This window comes from Octopus sinensis, linkage group LG14 (genome assembly GCF_006345805.1).
Source record: "Octopus sinensis linkage group LG14, ASM634580v1, whole genome shotgun sequence".
In the NCBI taxonomy this organism is placed as follows: domain Eukaryota; kingdom Metazoa; phylum Mollusca; class Cephalopoda; order Octopoda; family Octopodidae; genus Octopus; species Octopus sinensis.
This window is the reverse complement of record NC_043010.1, coordinates 37,416,265-37,441,330: the sequence shown is the minus strand read 5'-3', so window position 1 is coordinate 37,441,330 and position 25,066 is coordinate 37,416,265. Positions and strand designations below refer to the sequence as shown.

Genomic DNA, 25,066 nt, shown 5'->3' with positions numbered 1-25,066 from the left:
TGGAGTGGGGGAAAGATTATGGAGTTGATGGGTAAGAAGGTAGGTATGTAGACAGGGTAGAAGAAGGACATATGACAAGTAAGTACCACTGATAAAAGTTTACATATATATATATATATATATATATATATATATATATATATGTATATATATATGTATATATATGTATCAGTATCAATATAGGATGAGTTATCCACCCTCTTAACAGCAAGGGTGAAGTGAGTGAGGATAGGTTATAAGACTGGAGTAGAAATAGGTACTTCCACCCAACTACTAGAAGATCAGTAATAGTATAAGAGGTGATCAATCATCTATCCACCCACCCAGCTATAGTGGTTGGGGTAGGTGTTACATGTGGGGGACAGTGTGGTAGGTAGTACCACAGCAAGTAGTTTTTTTTTTATTACTTTTTCTTTATGCTTTTTACATCATATCAGCACCAGAGCAAAATGACCATCCATCCTCTTGATATCAGCAGTGGATGAAGGACTACAAAATGGCCATCCACTCTAGTAAACACCAAGAGTCACAAGAGAGGGCAGTTAGTGCTATTACTAGTTGCTTTATAAATCACATCAGCACCAACACAAAATGACCATCCACCCTCAACATCAGGAGTGGATGAAGAACTACAAGATGGTCATCCAGCCTTTTTTAATATCAGGAGTGGCTGGAGGGGTAGGTAGTTCCACTGCTAGTGGTTTTAATATATCAGCAATGGTATAAGATGACCAACCATCCACCCTTTCTCTCTTAACACCCAGGGATGACAGTGAGAATGATAGCAGGTAGGTCACAAGACAGGAGTTGGGCAGGGTAAGTAGGAGCCACTGCTAGTAATACACCGGGGTACACATTGACCATCCATCTACCCCTAGAGGATTCAAATGTGGGCAAGGTAGGTAGTGCCAGTTTGTATGTTAGCAACAGGGATGGCCATGGCTGGAACGTTTCTTTTGATTCGATTACATAGGGTCTGCTTGCTCAGGGTTGATTTTGCGTTAACCAACACCCACTCTGCCCACCCATTTTGCCTATGCTAACCCCAGGGATGGATGGGGAAGGGTACAAAAGTATTGTGTATTCTGTCAGATTTGCACTAACATTGGTCCAGGTTGATGTGGAACATATATAACTGGGAGAAATTCACCTCAAAAACTTGTCTCCTGACAATAGAATGATTCTCTTTCACATGTGTGTGTGTGTGTGTGTGTGCGTGCATATCTTTATGTTTGTATACATTTGGGTGTGTATAAATGTGTGTGTATGTGTGTGAGAGAGAGAGGATATTTAACAGTGCATGCATGCATCTGCTTGTGAAGTGTATCTGAGAGCTAGCGTATATTTATGTATCATGTATATGTGTGTGTGTGTGTGTGTGTGCGAGATTTTATTCATTATGTATGTGTATATGTGTGTGCTTGTGTATCTGTGAATGCATGAGTTTTATATGTGATTACATATTCCTGATTGTTTATTGTGTCTGGATGTGTGTGTGTGTGTGTGTGTGTGTGTGTAAGCATGTGAATATGCATTTTTCATTGTGTGAACATATGTATGCCTACAAAACTGCATGTGTCGATATTACATGACAAATACTTTCTCGGCTTCATCTAGACTAAAAATCTGTTTAGTCCTTGGACACACAACCTTGCCTTCGTTTTCTGCTGCCATTGAAGCCAACGCCTGAAAAGAAGGTAAAAAAAAATATATATATATATATGCACAAAACAACAACAATAACAAGAAGAAAAAGAATATAATAAGAATAATAATAAGAATATAATGAGAATAATAATAAGAAAGAATATAAGAGACATTATGACAATATAGCAAGGATTGTCCATTGGACACTGCAACAAGTATGGACTTGACAGAGCAAAAATTGGTACAAACATAAATCTGAAGGCATCATCGAAAATGATAATGCAAAGATCCTATGGGATTTTATGATTCAGTGTGACCATGAGAAGGAGAATAGGATACCAGACATAGAGTTAATTGAGAAAGAAAGCAAACAATGCTGGATCATAGATATAGCATGCCCAGCTGATAACAAGGTGTGCGATAAGGAAGAAAGAAAAGTCGATAGATATGACAGGTTAGCTTGGGAGTTTAAGCAGTTGTGGTCGATGGAAAAGGTGGTAGTAGTACCAATAATTGTCGGAGCCCTGGGAACAGTGAGTAAAAGTCTTGAGAACAACACGGAACAAATAGGGGCTGCAATAAGGGTGGAGCACTTGCAGAAAACAGCACTGCTTGGAACCGATCCAAATACTCAGGACGGTGCTCGAAAAATAAGGAGTGCTACCTTAGTTCATTGGTAGTGAACAGCTGACACTGTAGTACATTTCCAGTATTAGAAGCTGTGCAAAGACAATAAAATAATAATAATAATAATCCTTTCTACTATAGGTACAAGGCCTGAAACTTTGGGGCAAGGGGCTAGTTGATAACATGGACCCAGGTTCATAACTGGTACTTATTTCATTGACTCCGAAAGGGTGTAAGCAAAAGTCAACCATGGCAGAATTTGAATTCAGAACATAAGGATGGACGAAATGCTGCTAAGCATTTTGCTCGGCCTGCTAACGGTTCTGCCAGTTCGCCACCTTAATAATAACGATTTCAAATTTTTGCCACAAGGGCAGCTTGGAAGAGGAGATTAAGTCGATTACATCGACCCCAGTGTTTCACTGGTATTTAATTTATTGACCTCGAAAGGATGAAAGGCAAAGTCAACCTCGGTGGAAAGAACGACCTCAGAAGGATTTGAACTCAGAACCTAGCAGCAGATGAAATACCGCTAAGCATCTCGTCCAGTGTGCTAACGATTCTGCCAGCTCACCGCCTTCTTAATAATAATAATGAGTTCTGATTTTGGCACAAGGCCAGCAATTTTGGTGGTGGGAGGGAAAATCAATAGCATTGACCTCGATATTTGACAGGTAGGTACTTTATTTTTTTTAACCCACAAAAGGACAAAAGGCAAAGTTGACCTTGGTAGGATTCAAACTCAGAAACATAAATGGCTGGAGCAAATACCACGAAACATTTGTTCTGATGCTGAAGTGATTTTGCTTTTTAATCATCATCATCATCATCATCATCATCATTTAATGCCCATGTTCCATAATGATATGGGTTGGATGGTTTGATAGGATACAATGTGCCTGAGGATGGCATTGTGCTCCAGTGTCTGCTTTGGTAGTGTTTCTATGGCTGTATGACTTTCCTAATGCCAACCACTTTGTAGCACGTTTTTTATGTGGCAATGCGAGAGAGAGGAGAGAGATGCAAAAAGTGTACACATATATACAGGTTGGCCCAAAAGTAGGTTTACAGCTATTCAACTTTCTCTTTTGCATTCGTATATTAACATTTAGATCTTAATTATAAAAAAATATGAAACCATTATTCTATGCTAATTTAGTTAATTTTGTCAAGATCCTTTTTCAATTTGTAAGATAGAAATTTAAATGTAATAAAATGTTTTAAAAGAAATTTAAAGTGCCAATGTGGATAACTGTAAACCTACTTTTGGGCCACCCTGTATATATATATATATAAAATACAGTGTACATTTAAACACATTAAGAGATGTTTTTATTTTTCATTTCCTTCGAGAATTTATCCCTAAATTTGGACTTTAGCTGTTCTTTCTAGCGTAAGGGATTCCTATGATGGAAACCTCTTAATGTGTTTAAATGTACACTGTATTTTACATGAACGATAAATAGTCTATTGACTAATTTTTCTATACACTAGGCCACTGGTAGTAAAAATTTCTAAAATCTTTATTACCCTGATATTATTAATATCGCACGTAAAAAGCACCATCCGATCATGGCTGTTTGCCAGCCTCGCCTGGCCTCCATGTCGGTGGCATGTAAAAAGCACCATCCAATCGTGGCTGTTTGCCAGCCTCGTCTGGCACCTGTGCCGGTGGTACGTAAAAAGCACCCACTACACTCATGGAGTGGTTGGCGTTAAGAAGGGCATCCAGCCGTAGAAACATTGCCAGATCAGACTGGGCCTGGTGCAGCCTTCTGGCTTCCCAGACCCCAGTTGCACCGTCCAACCCATGCCAGCATGGAAAGCGGATGCTAAACGATGATGATGATGATGATATATATATATATATATATATATATATATATATATATAGACTAGAGTGAAAGACAAAGAGGGAGATATGAAAAAGAGAGAGGAGGTAGAGAAATAATGATATGCCAGCATGGAAAGCGGACATTAAACGATGATGATAATAAGAGAGAGAGAGAGTGAGAGAAGGAGGCAAAAACAAAAAACAGACACGCTCACACAAAAACATTCTTAAAACACACACAAACATCCAAGCATATGTTTAGCCCTTTAGCATTTAAAATGGCTGTATCAGGCTCAAATATTCCATTTCTTTTATGCTGAACCTGGCCAAATCTAGTCTCTTACTTACCATACAGTGTCATTCTAAAAATGAATGATCACATCATTGAAATTTCGAAGCTATAAGATAAAGCACGGCTAATTCAAAACAATGTGAATAAATGAACACTGCATTTGACAAAAGAAACATCTGATTGTTAAAGGGTTGAAGTAAAGTGTCAAGGGCTTGTACTTACATTCATGCCATAGACATGACCATTGGGTAACATCATTGGGGGATTGTTTTCGTTTAATGGAAGGCCGGAGATGTTACAAATCAACCGAGAGTTAGCACAATGAGCAAAGGGTAAGGGCCGTGCCAATTCATTCAAGTGCTTGCTACACACTGGACAGTCGGGATTCTTGGTCACTTCTTCCTCGGGCTTATAACATAGTCTGGAGCACAGTGGTCAAGGAAATAATAATGATGATGATAATAATGATTTCAAACTTTTGCCAGAAGGGCAATTTGGGGGAGGTGGGGGAAGAGTTGATTACATCTACTAAGATAGATACGCGAGTAAAATTAATAATAGAAAAATGAAAATAAAACTTTGGAAACAGCAACACCACCATAACTTACATGGTAACCATGAGCATGCTTTCAAGGGAGATAATCAGAGAAAGACTTGAAAGTCAACATAAGATTGTAATACTTCATGTAAAGTAAAGTAATGTAACAAATAATCTAGAATCCTTGTCTGGTACCAAAATCCTTGTCTGATACCAAAATCAAATCAGTTTGTGGCCAAACATCTCTGAAAGTTTTATCAGAATCCATCCAGTGGTTCTTGAGATATGTTGTCAGCGGACAAACAAACAAACATGACTGAAACAATACCTCCACCAAGGCAGAGATAATAACAACAATAACAACAACAACATCGAAAACTACCTTAGTATGCAAAACTTGTTAGAATATCTCACATTTAAGAGATTCTCTATTTGTCACAATAATCAATTTTTTAAATCCTTTTTTTTTTCTTTTTTCAACATCGAAAACTATCTTAGTAATGAGAACTCAGGTTTGAAATTTCTCCAAGACACCTGATGAAGGCTGGAGGGTATATCAGCCGAAATGTGTTAACAACAAACAAGATGAGGACAGATATCCGTCAAATGTAAATAATGTAAATAGTGTACATAATCCCTCATCTTTTAAATATAGAACTCTATTACTGAAAAGGGGATGTAAAAACAATGATAATGTTTGTATAAGACTATATCTTTATCTTTTGCGTGTTTCAGTCATTAGACCGATACATATTCTATCAATTTTTTGCTGAACTGCTAAGTTGCAGGGATGTAAACAAACCAAGTGATGGTTTCACACACACACAAGTATACATGATGGGCTTCTTTCAGTTTCCTTCTACCAAATCCACTCACAAGTTTGGTTGGCCTGAAGATACCGGCCCAAGGTACCATGCAGTGGGACTCAACCTGGCCAAGTGGTTGGGAAGAAAGCTTCTTACTATAGAGCCAGTTTCAGTCGGGTTGGTAACAAAAGCGTTAAAGCAAACAAATGAAGGATACGGAGTTTTGAGAGCAGATAAACCAGCTTGAAGGGTTGCTGTAAAGACAGCCATGTTGTTCAACTGATGTAGCTTGAAGTTGTCTTCTCTGAACTGTTGCACTAATCCCTGCCATCGGTTCGGATCGAGAAGTTCCTGCAAATAGAAAAACAAAGAATATTAAAAAAATAGATATGTTTACAGGAGATGTCGGTTCAAGTCCTACAGACAGCCTTTGACTTTTTCTATCATCCAACATTAACATGCTATTATTTATAGCTTTATCTATTTTGAGTTTCACTGTTCCAAAGAATAATATTCCACTGTTTTCACTTGGTTTCTAAATTCTTATGACATGAAAAGCATGCAATTCTCACTACTACAAATAAAGATTCTAAAGCGAATAAAGAAATTTGAAAGGTTGTTTTGGTCTAATGGTAGAACATCTGTCATGTGTACAGGATATGTGGGTTCAAGTCACATGACAGCCTTCAATTTTTTCTATCCAAAGAAATTTTTTTTAACCCAATACAGTCACACTATTATTTATAACTTTAGCTGCTTCAAGATTCACCATTCCAAATATGATATTGTAAGATGGACTTTCATCTATTTGCTTTAATCATTGGATTGCAGTTATCCTGGGGCACATATTGACCCCAATATTATGTTTTTTTAAAAAAATTTATTACTTATTCTATTGGTCTCTTTTGTCGAACTATTAAGAGGAAATAAACAAACCAACACTGGTTTTCAAGAGACAGTGGGGACTATGACAAATTTCCACAGTTTCTGTTTATTAAATTCACTCACATGGCATTGGTCAGCCAGGGGCTATATGATAGAAGACACTGACCCAAGGTGCTGTACAGAGGGACTAAACCCAAAAGCGAATGGTTGCAGAACACACACACTAATGTAAATTCCTACATAGAAACACATGAGATGTCATTTAAAACCATGTCAAAGATGACAGACCTCTAATAAGAGTCAGTCCAACCATGCCTATACTGTCTTTTCTTGTGGAAGAGTGCATCACGGACTACATTATCCAGTGTGACCGCTTGATGGCAATAGAATGTGGTTTGAAAGAGATTTTGGCTTCTATTTCTAACAAGTTTAGTAGCCATGTTAAGGCTCCTCATTGACCCCTATCTAACCCACACAATGTAGCTGTAGTTTAACCCCTGATCAAACAGTCCTCAGCTGTGGCCATTGTGTCTTTTTCCCCACATGCAAGGAACTGAGTATCATGTCCATGTCCTTTTCTAAGAAAGTAAGATGTGATGTGAGGGTGATTTGGCTGCTATTTCTAGCAGGTCTTACGACCACGTAGACGTTCCCTTATTGATGTTACACACACAAACTGGTTGTCAATGAGAAGCTGTCATAAATGGTATTCAATGAAATTAGAAGTACACCTGACACTAGGTCCCACTGGTATTGCTTCTGCTGCTGCTGTTGTCATCAATGGCTCACCATTTATCACACCCTACCACCACCACCGCCACCACCACCACTACTACTGTTGGTATTGCTCATATCTGACAAGTGTTACTGCTGCTGATGTCCATTTGTAGCAGTTTACCAGCCCCAGATCAACCCTGGTCCAGCAAATTTATGATCAAAGATATTCAAACCATGACCACTACCCACTAAAATTCTTTCCATGCATAGTTGTAACCCAGTCTACGTTATTCAATGTGATCATCTTTATTTCTTTTAATACAGTGGGGTGTGTTATTTGATGGAGATTTGGTTGCTATTTCTAACAAGTTATGTAACCATGATGAAGCTCCCTCCCTGTTGTAGTTGTAGGCGCAGTAGACAATATTGCACACTGATAAAAATAAAACAATCATTGCTGATGCAATTAGAGACTTCATCCTTTGTCTTGTATAAGAATGATTTTGAACTGCATACAGGGCCAGATTAAGACCCATTGGTAAAAAATGGTTAAGAACCGCTGATCTACAACCTCATTTTGGCAACTCCTGTGATGACATTGGTGCCAAATTGTTATGACCATACTGTTCCTTCTGAGCCATCTGTGTTGTGGAGATCAGGGGGATACACTGTATGCGCAACAACCTGTCCATACCATTATGCCAGGCTTGGATCCTATTGGACATCCCATACTGGAGAGATTGATGAACACACTGGAAGAATGGTGGACCCACAAAGAACACCACTGCAAACAGCCCAGAGGCTTACAGGGTAGGGACTGCCATTTGTGTATCAAACTTCAGTCACAGGCAACAAGGTTCCAGTTGGGTAGACAACTGGGGTCTTCATCCATGGTCATTCATGACAGAAAGAAAGAAGTCATCTATGGACCGTAAATAGATGTTGCTTACTGTAAGTAGTAGGAGCACTGTATAATTAACAAGTGTTCTGGGCTATGTTCAAGATGGCATGTTTTAACAAAGAAAGTTCTGAGAAGCAGTACTTTGTTACCTTTAACAAGTCTTCCTAGACAGGTGAAAGAATTGCAATTAATGTTTACATTGAACTTTTTGTAGGTTGTGGATTTGGATGGAAAATCTAGAGAGAGGAAAAGTTCTAGAAGGTTAATTATCAATAATTAATTCATAACAAATAATAACCAAAATTTGACCTTATGATCCATATATGTTATTTTGTGCATGTCCAACATGCCCTTATGAAGGTGAATGTGGATGTGTATATATATATATATCAAAACCATTTATGAACTACCCTATACTGGCATATACGTATGTAAAAAAATAAAAAATATATACAGCTGGGTTACCTCCCTTAGATCAATTACACTCCTCTCTCACTGAAAGTAAAATGTCGTGGGAAGTGGGATATCAGTCACCATGTTATACGCAATGATATCTTTCTCCATGTGCACGCATACGTTCACAGTACAGACACTTTTATTGAACTTCAAAGAGACGAATGGCCTGTACAACAACAACAACAGTAGTAATTTAATCCTTTCTACTAGGGGCACAAGGCCAGAAATTTCTTGGGAGGGAGCTAGCTGGTTACACTGAGCTTCCCGAATGGATGAAAGGCAAAGTTGACCTTAGCAAAATTTGAACTCTGAATGTAAAGACGGATGAAATGCCACTTTTATAACAAATCATACCATGCCTATTAAGGAGGCCAAACTTCAACAATGTGTTGAAGTATTGAATCAAAAGGATCTCTTTTAATCCAATCTCTTGTCGTCACATAAACTCAATTTTTTTAGTGGGGAGATAACCCAATTTTTTAATGGGGGTGAGATAACCCAAAAGTACTCAATAGATGATAGAAAGTATAGTTGTATTTATTTGACTGAATTTTCTCTAAGCTTTAAGTTTCATGCTTTCTCCATCAGAAAGCATGCTGGTCTACAATGAAAAAAGAATGTGTGTGTGTGTAGGGGAGAGAGAGGGTGTAAGAGAGAAAAAGAGAGGAGGGAGTAAAAGAGAGAGGCACACTATGTTTACTGTAGAAAGTTTGGTTTACAACTGAGTGAACAAGTAGAATACAGTTAGCTTTGGGGGCCCCCAGGTTTCAAGATACATCAATCACTTGATGGGGAGTGTGTTGGTGGGGAGGTAGAAGGTTGTGCATGAGGTTGGTATTTACCACTAATGGCTTGCTGGAGTGGCAGTGGGGAAGTAGTAAAGGAGGTGGTGGTGGTGGTGGGGTACAGTGGAAGGTGGGAGGACAAAAAAAAAAACTCTTTTCATAGTAGTTTAGGTCAGACTATGGAAGACTGGGCAGTAAGAAGAGGGTGTGGTTGGGTTAGATAGATAAAGGGGTGGTGTAACACTCCACCATGAAGCATTTTATGAACAGTGACACATCCAACAGGGGAAAGGTGGGGGAGGAGGACCTTTTTTTTCACTAGCAAGCACACACACACACATATACACACACACACACAAACACACACACACACATAGCATTAGAGTAGATAGACAGATGTCCTTAAGTTTTTCAACATTCCTGCCTTGGCAATAATATATATAGAACATGTGCTTCCTTCCCACTGTGTGTGTTTGTGCTTAATTATCAGACACACACACACACAATGAACACAAATATATATATATATATATATATATATGTGTGTGTGTGAGTGAGTGCATGAGCATGTATATGCATGTGTGTGTGTGTGTGTATGTGTGTCTTTATATATGTGTGCATATATATATACACATATATATATATACACACATATATATATATATACTTAACTATACATAAATATATATATATACATATATATATATATATATATATACATATATATAGATACATATATATATCTAAATACATATATATATACATATATATATATATATAATACATATATATATACATATACATACATATACATATATACCATACATACATATATACATACATTACATACATACTACATGTACACATACATATCACATACATATACACATACATATACACATCATATATACATACATATATACATACATATATACATACATATACACATACATATATACATACATATATACATACATATACACATACATATACACATACATACATACATATACACATACATACATACATACATATACACATACATACATACATACATATATATATGTATAATATATATATATATATATATATATATATATAATGTACTAATTTACACGTACACACACACACATGTACATTTATTTAGGTAGCCACATCATTTACATACAAACACATACACACAAAAACAAAAAAAGCTCTTGTATCAGTTGTCTACTATAGTAATAGTAGTAGTAGTAGTTGTATCTAATATACAACAACATGCAAAACTAATACACAAATATACAAACATGTACACACAAACACATTCACATCCTGGAAATACTAAGGCCTGTACTCTCTGTTTTGTCAGAATCAGACCCCCTAGCTATGCTAATAACAGATAGTTTTCCCATATTTATAAACATTGTAGACAGAGAGACTATAAAACGAAAAAAAAGAAACCCCATTTTTCTGGTGGTTAAATTATTTTTTTGTAAAATGCAAATAAACTTCTATAATAAATAAAAATAAAAATAAATAACAAAAAGCCAAATGAAATGGGGAAGAAATACTTTGGAAGCTATTTTTGTTTGTTTCAGTCATTGGACTGTGGCCATGCTGGAGCTCTGCCTTGAAGGGTTTAGTCAAATGAATCAATACTTAAAAACAAAAACAAAAAAGCATTGTAGTTATTCTATCAATCTCTTTTGCTAAACTGCATGTTTACAACCATACATGGATACATACATACATATATACATTACATAAGGCGGCGAGCTGGCAGAATCGTTAGCACACCGGGCGAAATGCGTAGCCGTATTTCGTCTGCCGTTACGTTCTGAGTTCAAATTCTGCCGAGGTCAACTTTTACTTTCATCCTTTCGGGGTCAATAAATAAAGTACCAGTTACGAACTGGAATCGATGTAATCGACTTAATCCCATTGTCTTTGTCCCCTCTATGTTTAACCCCTTGTGGGCAATAAAGAAATATATATATACATTACAGAAACACAACAAACAGAGAATTTTACAAAAACGACGAGGGACAACAATCCCGAAACTAGTTCGAGCGTATCACTCAGGCTTGCGAGGAAGGGATGGCCTCCCTTTGCAAATACTCCAAGGACACTGATATTGTGTCTAAAGCCAGCTAGAGACTAAGAACTCTTGGGGCTATAAAGCTACAGTAACACCCCCTCCCCAATGTGGTTAGCCATGATAATATGGCTTCTATACTTTACATTATCGAGCGATTACTGTTTCAATCTCATTCTGAGATTTAATTATGCATAAATAGAAACTTTGCTGGTAATTCCTCATCAGTCAATGGCCAAAAGTGTGGAGAGACCAGGATAAAGCATGCAAGACTCAAGAGAGATTCAAGGAAGAATGTTATGATTGAGAAGGTGAATCACAATGATGTTTTTGTGTGCACAGTTTGTGACAGACCATGGCTTTCCTTTGGTCAGCCAAGGGCAACAGTAGAAGGCAGCTGCCCGAGGTGCTACACAGTTACTGAACCTAAAACCATGTGGTTGGGGAGAGAACTTCTTAACCACACATCCATGTTCTTTTTAACCAAAATTTCAATGTTTTAACCCTTTCATTACCAACCCGGCTGAAACCGGCTCTGGCTCTGTAGTACAAATGTCTTGTTTTCATAAATTCTGAATTAAAATCTTCCACCAAACCTAAGTCACAATTTATGTTCCTAACATTAGCTGAATGATAACCAAGTTATTTTACTAAATTCTTTGTTATATTTAAAGTAATTGAAAGAAACACAGAGCACCTCAAAATAAATACAGTAACGAAAGGGTTAAAGAAGGAGTCATCACATTGATCTATTACAAAGAAAAAAAATGAACCATACACTGTTCAGCCCATCCTAGCATGGAAAGCAGAAGTTAAATGATGAAGATAGGTTGTAGATGTTGTGAATGAGTTGTAACTCAACCCTCATCCAATAGAGATATTAACCCTAGTAATTAGTTTTACCTTAAAATGCTGTCACTTAGCTGAGGAGATCTAATAATATTAAAACATGATTAGAGTTGTCCCCCCTCATATTTGCTGAACTAATTAAAATATTAGTTCCAAATTTTGGAACATGGCCAGCAAGATTGGTGGAAGTCAATTACATCGACCCTGAAAGGTTGAAAGGCAAAGTCAACTTTAATAAAATTTGAACTCAGAACGTAAAGACAGACGAAATGCCGTTAAGCCTTTTACCGAGCATGCTAACGATTTTGCCAGCTCACTGTCTTGAAATGGTTAAAATATTAATTATAGAACTAATATTGTCATTTCCTCACTCATAATTATCTTTAATTAGCTGTTTAATAATATTCACTACATTACACAACTGTGGTAGTCCAAAAATCATGAAAGTCCACAGAAACAGAAGTACTGGCAGGGAGTTACACCGAAGGACAACTGCAATCCATTGCCAAAGATCAAGACAGATGGAGATATCTTGCTGGTAGCTTATGCTTCACAAGGGTGGTCAAAGGATTAAGAATGCTAACACTAATTACACTGTTATATACAAAAACCTTTCCTCAAGGGCAAAGTGGTCTAAGGAGCAAGCTTCTATGGACCTGGTCTTCACAGGATCCAGACAAAACCCCACTAGAACAAACCCCCTTAACCCTTTTGTTACCATATCTATTTTGAGATGCTCTGTGTTTTTTTCAATTATTTTAAATATAACAAAGAATTTAGTAAAATAAATTAGTCATCATTCAGCTAGTGTTGGGAACATAAATTGTGACTAAGGTTTGGTGGAAGATTTTAATTCAAAACTTATGAAAACAAGACATTTGTACTCAGAGCTAGGGCCAGTTTCAGTCGGGTTGGTAACAAAAGGGTTAAAGCAAACAAATGAAGGATACAGAGTTTTGAGAGCAGATAAACCAGCTTGAAGGGTTGCTTGAAGGTTTGGTGGAAGATTTTGATTAAAAACTTATGAAAACAAGACTTTTGTAGTACAGAGCTAGAGCTGGTTTCAGTCAAGTTGGTAACGAAAGGGTTAAGGCACAATCCCTTTGGAAAAAAAACCCCTAAGTTAAAGTGTGAAAGAACAGAAAACTCCCTCAGTTATATTTTTGGTGGAAGTGCCCAATAAGCACCCCTGTCTGTTTTTTTTTCTTTTTTACAGATTCTGACATTTTCTGCAACAGAGATTTTGATTCAGACAAAAAATCCAGGGTTTTGACCTACACTTAGTCTTCACAATGAATATGGCTGCCTTGGAATTAAGGATATTAGAGTGCCATTTAAATGCACTGAGTAGTTTCCTGATGAAGGAGAGACACAAGTTTAGGGGTCCATTGCTAATTTATGTAGGTTGTGGCTTGCTGTCATTAAATAAATAGTATAGGCCAGGTCACCCAGTATACTACTTTGCCTAGGTACCCTACAAAACAGTTAAGAGGGCCCTGACAGTGAGGGGAGTTGAAATTGATGAGAATAATTTGGCTCTTGCATTGAGCAGGTCAAGCAAGGCAAGCCAATGTGTAGAAAATGTTATAGTTGTGCTTTTAAAGATAGTCCCATTGTGGCCATCATGTCCTTCTAATCACTGAATTCCCTCTTTTAAAGAAAGTAATTACATGTGATATGAGGGAGTCTAGTTGCTATATCTGGCAAGTTAAATGACCCTGTAGAAACTCTTTCCTTGTTGTTGGTGGAGGAGTTTATAGTGACTGGGGTGTGAAAATAACTGTGAAGACAGTGTGTGTGTGTGTGTGTGGAAAGAGAGAGAAAGAGTGAGAACTGGAGAGAGAGGGAGCGAATGGAGAGAAAGAGGAAAAAGACACAGTGACTGTGGGGGTAGGATGTGTATGTATGGATGTAAGCCTGATAGAATGAGAGACAGACAGGAGTTAAAGAGCTGGAAAGAGTGCATGCACTTGTGTGTAAGTGCATGTGTGTTTGTGTGTGAGGGTTATAGAGATACACACACACACACACAAATATAGGGACACACATATACATTAACATAGACAACCATAAAAAAGGGTTGATGAGGGCGCAGTAAGAGGAGGTGGTAGTGAATACTTAATTATCTACCAGCCTTGGGTAGAGGAAGGGTGACAAAAAAAAAAATAGGAAAGGGGTGGTAGAGTGGGGGAGCAAGTAAAGGGTGGAGAGAAGAATTTGGTTTGATTGAATTTCCATTTGAAGAAAAAGGTAATGCCCCCACTGGGTGGTGGTGGTGTTTGTAGGAATGGTGGCCAAGTTGGTGAGCAATGGGTAGGGTAGGGGAAAGGATTCTGTGTGTATCTGGGGGTGTTCATGAGGTGGATATCCCTACCATACACCTCAGCCATCTACTTCCTCCTATTTCTCTTTTGTCTTTGGGAAGTAAAGAAATGTAGGCTTGGCAACAGTGTTATAGCTGAAGGTTGGAAGATTGGTGGTGGTGGTGGTGACAATGATGGAAGTGATGTGGCAGGAATATTACAAGTGTGTGTGTGTGGGGGGGATAGTGGTCTTGATGGTAGTACAAGCAATAGGAAATAACTGGGTAAACAAAAATAGAAAACAATCATAGCCCTCTCTCCTCCACCCCAAATAAAAACTGCTTTAGGCCTATGTACAACACCTTCCCCATTACACATCATCTCCCCATCTCTCTCTCTCTCTCTCTCTCTCTCTCTATATATATATATATATATAGAGAGAGAGAGAGAGAGAGAGAGAGAGAGATACATGTTTTATATATAATTTGTATAGATGCAACCAAAATGAGCTAAGCAAAATAACTGGGAGTGGCCTGTGGTGTGTATTTGACCAATATAGATGCATAAGGGTATATTAAATAACATACATGATGATTTTTTTGATGTATTGAAATTATCTCCCCTTCTAAGGGAGGGCCGACTAATCACTTAGTGACAGTTGGTACCAACTCCATATAAGAAGGGGAGATAATCTCAAGAAGCAAAATTTCTTCAAAGGTGACATACCATTTCAGTTAAAAGACAGCTTGAGTGTATGATCAAAAGCATTTCATTTAGTGACAGTTGGTACCAACTCCATATAAGAAGGGGAGATAATCTCAAGAAGCAAAATTTCTTCAAAGGTGACATACCATTTCAGTTAAAAGACAGCTTGAGTGTATGATCAAAAGCATTTCATACTTGAAGTGTTTTTGATCATAGAACTCTTGGATCAGGACTGACCTTGGGTGAAGTAACACCATCACCAGCAGATCTATGCTTATTGGCTGATTTGAACTATTTTCCTCATTGCAATATTTTGTTTAATTCTTACCCAGTCGGTTTAGGCCCTAACCCTTTGCCTGTCCCCACTCCACTTTTTCTCAAGCACTTTTCTTGTTTCATACTCCTTATTTACTCTTCTTCTGATGAAGGACTAGTGCCCGAAATGTTTAGTCTCTCTCCCTTCTTTTTTAAGTATTAAATTAATACAATATTTGTTAAAACCTGTTTTTCCTGTTTTGTCTTCTTTCTTTTTCTTTTTGTTCATTGCCTTCATAATGTGTCTGAAAACAGAACAGCAGAAAACAATCCTCTTCACTAACAACTTGCTCCACTCATGACATTTTATATGGTACAATCATCATGGACTATCAAGAGGATTGCCTACAGTGATGTTTTTCCTCTGGTTCATAATTCTTTCCTTCCTGAAAGTTGAATATGTTTTGTCAGTCAGGAAATCATGTAGTGGCAGACGAAGCTTCTTGTTTGACAATTTTCTTCACCCTCTGATCTCAGTGCTAATTCCCTGTCATCAACTAAACTTCATGATGCTAACCTGTTAGGCATTCTTTGTTATGAATGTCACATGATCACATGACTGACCAGACTAGCAGATGTTGTTATCCATCACTGGTCAAAAAACACTTTGCATTTTTTTAGCTTTCAAATGATGCCACCCAGCTGGGTAGGCAAGCAAACCAACATTCCACCTGATTGGAAAGCTAATCCATCACTGGGTAACCCATCTACAGCTGAGTGGACTGGAGCGACATGAAATGAAGTGTTTTACTCAAGAAAACAATGCACTGCTTGGTGCAGGGATTGAACCCATAGTCTAGCAATCATTAGTGCAACACTCTAACCACCAAGTTACATGCCTGCAATTGTTATCAATATACTAATTTTATATATTTTATTTGTATCCTATGGACCAATAGTGGCATGACTAACAAGAAATAGCGGTAAATTCTTCTTCAAATTATATCTGCAGTCTATATGATAGAAAAGAAACGTTAGATAAGGTAAACAACACTCAGGTGTACCTACACATTGTCACTGGATTTGATAGAAATATCAGCCAAGTCTCCCTCAAAAAACATCTTAGAAACCTTAAAAATGAAAGCAGTGCAACCAATCTAAAGGTTTTTGTGAAGTGCGTATAATTTTGTACTTCCCCTAACACACACACACACACACACACACACACATATATATATATATATATATACAAAATTATGTGCACTTTGCAAAAACCTTTAGGTTGTCTGCACTGCCTTCATTTTTATATATATATATCAGGTTGAGTAAAAAAAAAGTAAGCAATGCTTTGAGCCATGAAGAATTTGTACTGGATTTTTGCAGAGCTTTGAATTTTTTTGAAACATTTTTTTGCAATTGACTGATAATACAGACATAGACTTGCCCAAATGAATCAATAAATCAACATTGAAATTTTTTTCTCCATTTAAAGTCATCCACTTCAAGGTTTTGTTCATTTAAGCATTGAGCTTGTTTGTTGCCTCGTGATGTGGCTATTAATCAGAATCTTACTCCTTCCTGAATTAATTTCCATTCCTTATACTTCTGACACTGCTTCCACTCTTGTGGTAAGTTCTTGGAATTGTACTCTGCTGTTTCCTGTGAAGTCAGGACTGACAGCAAAAACGCATGTTATGAAGGGGAAAGATGTGTGGGTTAACACTGAGTATCTGGCATAACACTTACCAAGAAGATACTCTCTCTTTTACTTGTTTCAGTCATTTGACTGTGGCCATGCTGGAGCACTGCCATAAGTTGAGCAAATCAACCCCAGGACTTATTCTTTGGATGCCTAGTACTTAGTCTATCAGTCTCTTTTGCCGAACCGCTAAGTTACGGGGACGTAAACACACCAGCATCGGTTGTCAAGCGATGTTGGGAGGACAAACACAGACACACAAACACACATATATATACATACATATATACAAGGGGCTTCTTTCAGTTTCCATCTACTAAATCCATTCACAAAGCTTTGGTTGGCCTGAGGCTATAGTAGAAGACACTTGCCCAAGGTGCCACGCAGTGGGACTGAACCCGGAACCATTTGGTTCGTAAGCAAGCTACTTACCACACAGCCACTCCTACGCCTGTGGAAAAAACTCTTGGGAGGGGAGACAGCCACTGATGTTATTGAGGACAACTACACTGGTTGTTAGATATTATTATGTCTGAATAAAAAGACAAGATGGTCACAGCTAGCACATTTTTTCTAATGAGTTTACTCAATCAGGATTTTAACTGTTTAGTCTTCAGATTACTTCGTTAAATGAAATACTTATTTATTCACATTGCTTACTGGCACCTGTAAAAGATTCGAGCGAGGTCGTTGCCAGTACCGCCTGACTGGCCCCATGCTGGTGGCACATAAAAGCACCCACTACACTCACGGAGTGGTTGGCGTTAGGAAGGGCATCCAGCTGTAGAAACTCTGCCAGATCAAGATTGAAGCCTGGTGCAGCCATCTGGTTCACCAGTCCTCAGTCAAATCGTCCAACCCATGCTAGCATGAAAGTGGACATTAAACGATGATGATAATGATGATGATGATGTTTTGTGTTGGTCAAGTATTATCTCATACATCTGAGATTTCCATGGTGTGACCGATTAAGTTTTGAATGTCATTGTTGGGCAGGTGTGAGAGGCCCAGTTTGAACATAAAACAGGTTGAATATTTTGACTGGATATGGCTGGTGTGAATGCTAAAAGGTTAAACAACAAGCCTTCTCTTCAGAAAACCTATATCACTACACATATGACTTAGCCTACAAGAAACACCAGCCAAATCACTCCCAAGATCACACCCTATTGTTATATATTTTAAATGACATCTTGGGTAACAAAGTCTGAAATGAGGAGGCATGACCACAGCTGACACACCTTTTGATCATAGGGTTGTCTGATCAGGCTCCAGCAGAGAAATAAACAATGTCAACAATAGGAAACATGGTTAATAGTATAAGTTGACCTAGAAAAACAAAATGCAGGCCTGTGTGTATATAATAAAACATTCATGGTTTAATAGTGAATTCTTTGAGAAGAGACAGAGAAGGAAAAAACAAATAAGAATAGCTCTTTTTGGCAGGGAATGTATTTTTTTTCTTATGTCATCAAAATTATTTTAGAGCAAAACTGGAAATACATTTTTACATAGAATTTAATTTCATGTACTCTCTCGTGTGTTGTGTAATTTTATATAATTGCTAAAATTTATGAGTCAGTTAGGGAACTGTTAAAATGTGGTTGCTTGATCTGCTAGAAATAGCAGTGAAACTGCAAATGCATTCATTCTGGCATTGGATTTTAATCTTAAAACTTCATCTCTGATATGCTATTCCCTTGTAAACTCTTCTTTCAACTTTTGTTTCAGCCAAGGGGTGTGGTCATGCTGGGGCACCAATTAAAAAAATAAATATTGCAGCAGTGAGTGTATATTTTACCATGATTTTACCATGAAGTAACTGCTTTAGGACCCTGTAAGAGAGCTTCTACACTGTTGTTTGACCAGCTAGTAATAACAGCCAAATCACACCTAACTGTCTTTAATAAATAAATAAAGGAAGGACACATTAAATAATGTAATCCTTGATATACTGTCATCATCATCATCATAATCAGAAGAAGAAGAAGAAGAAGTAGAGAGAGAGAGACCAAATGGTCAATGATGTTTTGTGTTTGACCAAAGACCAGTTTGATCAAGTCTGAGCTCCAATCTAGGGGTTATACAACTGCTCATGGGAATACTACCAAAATAGCAGAGTGGGTCCTCATTCTCTTCTCAAAGTCCCTCAATTAGGCTGACCTGATCACCCATAGATAGGTACCTTTAATCAGAAGGGGATGAGATTAGAAGCAGATCATGGGAAATTTACCCACCACCATCACCTCACCCTAAGCCCTCCATCCCATCTGACCCTGTCACTACTCTACCCCATTCCATCTCCTCCACCCTACCTGTCCTCTTGTTGTCAAACTAAGCTCTAAACCCCAGTCTAACCCCCCACTTCGTCCCTGTTGGCTGGTTATGGTTTGGTGTCAGTTTACTACAAGTCCTTGAAACACATACAACAGCAGTGGCAGGAAGAGGATGGGGCGGTAGTGGGGGAGAAACTGGGAGTGTAAGGGCAAAGGATTTCTGAGCCCCACCTGGAGTGGGATTGATGGAGGGATGGAGTGAGAGAAGAAAGAGTATGTATATGTATGTGTAAGGGGCAAAATTTAAAGGGGACAAAGAAAGAGAGACAGAGTAACTAGTTTTTTTTAAAGACATGAGGAGGGGTGCATGTCCCTTAGTCTCTCTCTCTCTCTCTCATACACACACACACAGACAAATAAACATTATGATGCACATACACTAACATATTTTCACCTTGATGCACATATAAGCATGTATACAGAGATTTGATCTTAAAGATCATGTGGCTGTGTGGTAAGTAGCTTGCTTACCAACCACATGGCTCTGTGTTCAGTCCCACTGCATGGCACCTTGGGCAAGTGCCTTCTACTATAGCTTCGGGCCAACCAAAGCCTTGCGAGTGGATTTGGTAGATGGAAACTGAAAGAATCCTATCGTATGTGTGTGTGTATGTGTGTACATTTGTGTGTCTGTGTTTGTCCCCCTGTCATCGCTTGATAGCCGAGGTTGGTGTGTTTAGGTCCCTGTAACTTAGCAGTTCGGCAAAAGAGATTGATAAAATAAGTACTAGGCTTACAAAGATTATGTTGGAGTCGATTTGTTCGACTAAAGGCATGGCCGCAGTCAGATGACTAAAAGAATACAAGAATATATATATACCCATGCATTTTATTCTTTTAGTCTTTTGCTTCAGTCATTAGACTGTGGCCATGCTGGAGCACTGCCTTTAGTCAAACAAATCAACCCCATGACTTATTCTTTGTAAATCTAGTACATATTCTATCAGTCTCATTTGCTGAACTGCCAAGTTACGGGGACGTAATCACACCAACCTTGCTTGTCAAGTGAGGTGAGGAGACAAACATAAAGACACACATAAATACATACACACACACATACAAACACACACACACATATATATGTTTATATATATGATAATCTTTTTTCAGTGTCCATCTACGAAATCCACTCACAAGGCTTTGGTTGGCCCAAACATATAGTAGAGGTCACTTGCTCAAGGTGTCATGCAGTGGGACTGAACCAGGAACCGTCTGGTTGGGAAGCAAGCTTCTTACCACAGTCATGGAAAGAGATTTGGCTGCTGTATCTAGCAGTGGTGCTGCTGATATTGATGATAGTGACAGTGTTGATGGTTGGTGGTTGTGTGTTGTTGTTGGTGATGGCGGTTAGATAGTGGTGTTGGTGTTAAGGTACTTAATAATGATGATGATGTCACTTGTAGTTATAACATGAATCCTGTTCATGCCAGACCATTGACCACCCCCACACTTTGAGCACCTTATTCCCCACTCCATGAGGAGACACAAGCACTTACACATGATTACACATGTACACACACGATGGTAATTTCTGCCTACCAAATTTGGCCTGAGGCTATAGCAGAAGACACTTGCCCAAGGTGCCATGCAGTGGAACTGGTTTCAGGCTCAGTCCCACTGTATGGCACCCTGAGTAAGTGTCTTATGCTATAGCCTCAGGCTGACCGAAGCCATGTGATTGAATTTGGTAGGCCAAAGCATGTACTCAGTTCAAAACCAATCTGAATCACTTCTAACCCATTCTCCGGGTTTGAGAGAAAGTAAAGCATTCGTTCATTGTTGTTGTAGTTATTGCTATTGTTTATATCTATAATAGCAATGCCCTTCTATGGTTGCAGTCCAAAGACTAGAACCAGTAAAAGAATAATAGAGTGTGTGTATATTTTATTTATGCGCCCTTTTTCAAGCCTAGCCAGGCTCATGGGCCCAGTTTCCCAGTTTCTGTGGCGTATGTGTTCACCCCCAGCTGGATGGGACGCCAGTCCATTACAATGTTACTCAAGAAACAGGAAGAGAGAGTGAGAGAAAGTTGGGGCGAAAGAATACAACAGGAGTTGCACCACCCCTTGCCGGAGCCTTGTGGGGCTTTAGGTGTTTTCACTCAATAAATACACACAATGCCCAGTCTGGGAATCGAAACTGTGATCCTCCGACTGTGAGTCCGCTGCCCTAACCACTGGGCCATTGCACCTCCACTATATGTTTGTATATATATGTGTGTGTGTGTGTGTGGTTTCTGTCTATGCACTGCAGCATTTTTTCAATTGAAATCAACTCCAGTGTTTTTGTCGGCTACTCATTTTACTAATCAAAATGACTAAGTCCATCTTGGTGTAAAAAGAAGTAACTCAGACTAAATATCATAAAGCAATTTTTGTTCACTTTGCCGAGTTTCATTCAGTTGCTGTAAGCAAATGTCACCTCCATCCAAGTGGTGTCATTCATTTCCAATCTTGGACCTATTCTGCTTGGTTACTACTTTTTAATTTCTTCAATTTTTGTTCCAATTGATTTCATGTTTTGGTGTATTGATGTAGTTTTGTATGGAAATCATTGACAGGAAATTCATTTGTGCCATAAATCAATAAATACAAAGTTAATTGCCTTTTAAAGTTTGCAAATCTGGGGTAATTTTAGCCAATTGAAAGCCACAGACATATAGCTGCATATTTCCACAGTAACAAACCAAGCTGTTACAGAGCTGCTTACCTATGTGGTTATTTTGCATTTATTAAATGCTTAAAACACAGGTGGTCCTGAGATGTGTTAAAAATAATAGTTTAATAGGCCTTAAATCACACACTAATTTTTTTTTTTTTTTGCATAATCAAATGAATTCTCATGTGTAGAATACAAATTTGCAAACATTTCCTGAAAATACCAAAAAATAAAAAAAAATGTGAGGGGGGGGTGTCATTTTAACCCTTTAAGCATTCAGGTTATTCTGTCAAATGTAATGCTTATTCATTGATATTGATTTGAATTAATCAGGTATTATTATCTTGCAGCTTTGAGATTTCAATGATGTGATTCTTTATGCTTTGAATGACAGTGCTGGGTAGGTGTGAGAGACTGGATCTGGCCATTTTCAATGCTAAAGGGTTAAACTCGTATCTCTCTCTTTACTGGGGTAACCACCACCATAAAAGAATGATGATGATGATGATGATGATGATTACAATGATGGTAGTAGTGATGATTAAGAAGGAAATGATGGTGGTGATGTTGTTGCTGGTGATGATGATGGTGGCAATGATGATGCTCTTGATGGTGATGTTGTTGTTGTTGGTGGTGGTGGTGATGATAGCAAGGTAAGGGGAGGAGTAGACAACAAAATTTTGATGTAATTCTACAGCAGGTATGTATATGTAAGCTTATGTGTGTGTATATGTATGTTATATGTATGCATGTATATATGCGTATGTGGCTGCACACATGTACTTATGTGTGTGTGGGTGCATGCATGTATCCATGTATGTGTGAGTGAATGTGTGTGTGTGTGTGTTTCCTGTTTTATAGCTATACAAAGATATATTGATTCTTGGTATTTTTGGTTCTTTTGTTTCTTTGGTTTTCTTCTGGTTTCTGGTTTCAAAATTTTCAATGTTTTATTCTGATATACAGCCTCCCCTCCCACCATCACCACCACCACCAAGAGCACCAATGTCAGGACCTCCACCACCACCACCATCATCTATATTGAACTGCAGAGTACAGAGAAACCAATGACATTGTGGTGGGTGGTAGTGGTAGTGAAGAGGAGGAGGAGTGAATTACAGCAGTGAGGAAGGGTGGGAGTAAGGTTGATGAGAGAGGTAGAGTGAGAGAAAGAGAAGGTCAAATACAGTTTAAAAGAGAGAGGATAATTAAGTATGGAGACATCTGCAGACAAAAAAGAATAACAAACATATGCATATATATATATACACACACACACACACACACACATACATACATACATACATACATACATACATATATATATATATATATATATATATATATACACACACACACACACACACAAGCATGTGGGTGTATATATATCTATATCTGCACATGAATATATATGTATATATATACATAAACAGAGAGACATGTAACATGTATGCATACATAGGCACACTGAAATTTAACATTTAAGTATGATTAATTTGTACCAAAAACAAAACCAAAAAAAATAAAATAAAATCTTAAAAAATAATAAAAATACAATGATAAAGCAAAAGGTTGGCACAGATGGTGGCACAACAAGCATACAGAGTGTGCCTGCATAATATGCTTAGATGTGTGTGTGTGTGTATATATATATATATATTATATATATATATATATACATATATATAATGTGCTTAGGTGTGTGTATGTCTATATAACAAAACCATTCGCATATATATATATATATATAGACACACACATAGACTGGATGATCAGATTTCAATTATCTTCCACAGACTTTCAGAAAGACATCAGAGAGAGAGAGAGAGGTGGGGAGAGAGGGAGAGAAATTGAAAAAACACTCCACATGCAGGTAGATAGACAAATAAGTAGGATGGCAGGTACATGTACATACAGATATGCGCGTGGGTGTCACAATATCATCATCATCATCATCATCATCGTCATTTTAATGTCTTTTCTGCAATGCTTGCATGGCTCAGACAGAATTTGTTGAGAGAGTTTTTCTATAGCCAGATGCTCTTCCTGTCACAAACCTTCACCTGTTTCCAAATTAGGTGTGTGTATATATATATATATATATATATATATATATATATAACTCTTAACTCAATCCCTTACTTGTTTTGTTTCATCATCTTTTTCATAGCAACCACAAACTGGATGTGTCCATTGACCTCCGACAATAGACAGCAGTTGCCATATTTCTTTCCATATCGATTATCTCTGATGAGCGTAGGGCTACATAATTGGACTTTTACCTAACACTCCACTGAGCCCCTAGTGTGAAACTTATTGGTAAGATCGGCCATATTGGATATGCAATACTATACACTTTGGATTATATATATATATATCTGTATAAATAGTGGTGAAAGAAGGTACAAGAGTTGCAGGACACTGCAGAAAGATGTGACTCCAAGTCATTCTATCAGAATTAAAGAGTGTTTCTGGATCTGTGTTTGGTGGCTCAACTTCCATACTTTCAATTGAGGGTAATCTTTTGACAAACAAAAAGGAGATTACAAAGCGCTGGGCAGAGCATTTTTCAAATGTTCTGAATATGGACTCCACTGTTGAGGAACGACTGATTAACAACCTACCACAGAGGTCTTTCCCTGAATATGTGTGTGTGTGTGTGTGTATGGTGGTTGTCTACTCCTTATGCACAGTCT

General features: G+C 37.9%; 1 protein-coding gene across 1 annotated transcript in view; it reads right to left on the bottom strand.

The window, feature by feature from the left end:
* Nucleotides 1-402: 402 nt before the first annotated feature.
* Nucleotides 403-25,066, bottom strand: part of LOC115219214 (E3 ubiquitin-protein transferase MAEA) — a 497,958-nt gene continuing 473,294 nt past the window's right edge. The window contains exons 7-9 of the mRNA XM_029789348.2: nt 5,962-6,095; nt 4,623-4,821; nt 403-1,686 (exon numbers count right to left, since the gene is read on the bottom strand). Of these exons, the coding sequence (XP_029645208.1) occupies nt 1,585-1,686; nt 4,623-4,821; nt 5,962-6,095 (435 nt within the window). The 3' untranslated portion in view covers nt 403-1,584. The remainder of the gene's footprint in view (nt 1,687-4,622; nt 4,822-5,961; nt 6,096-25,066) is intronic.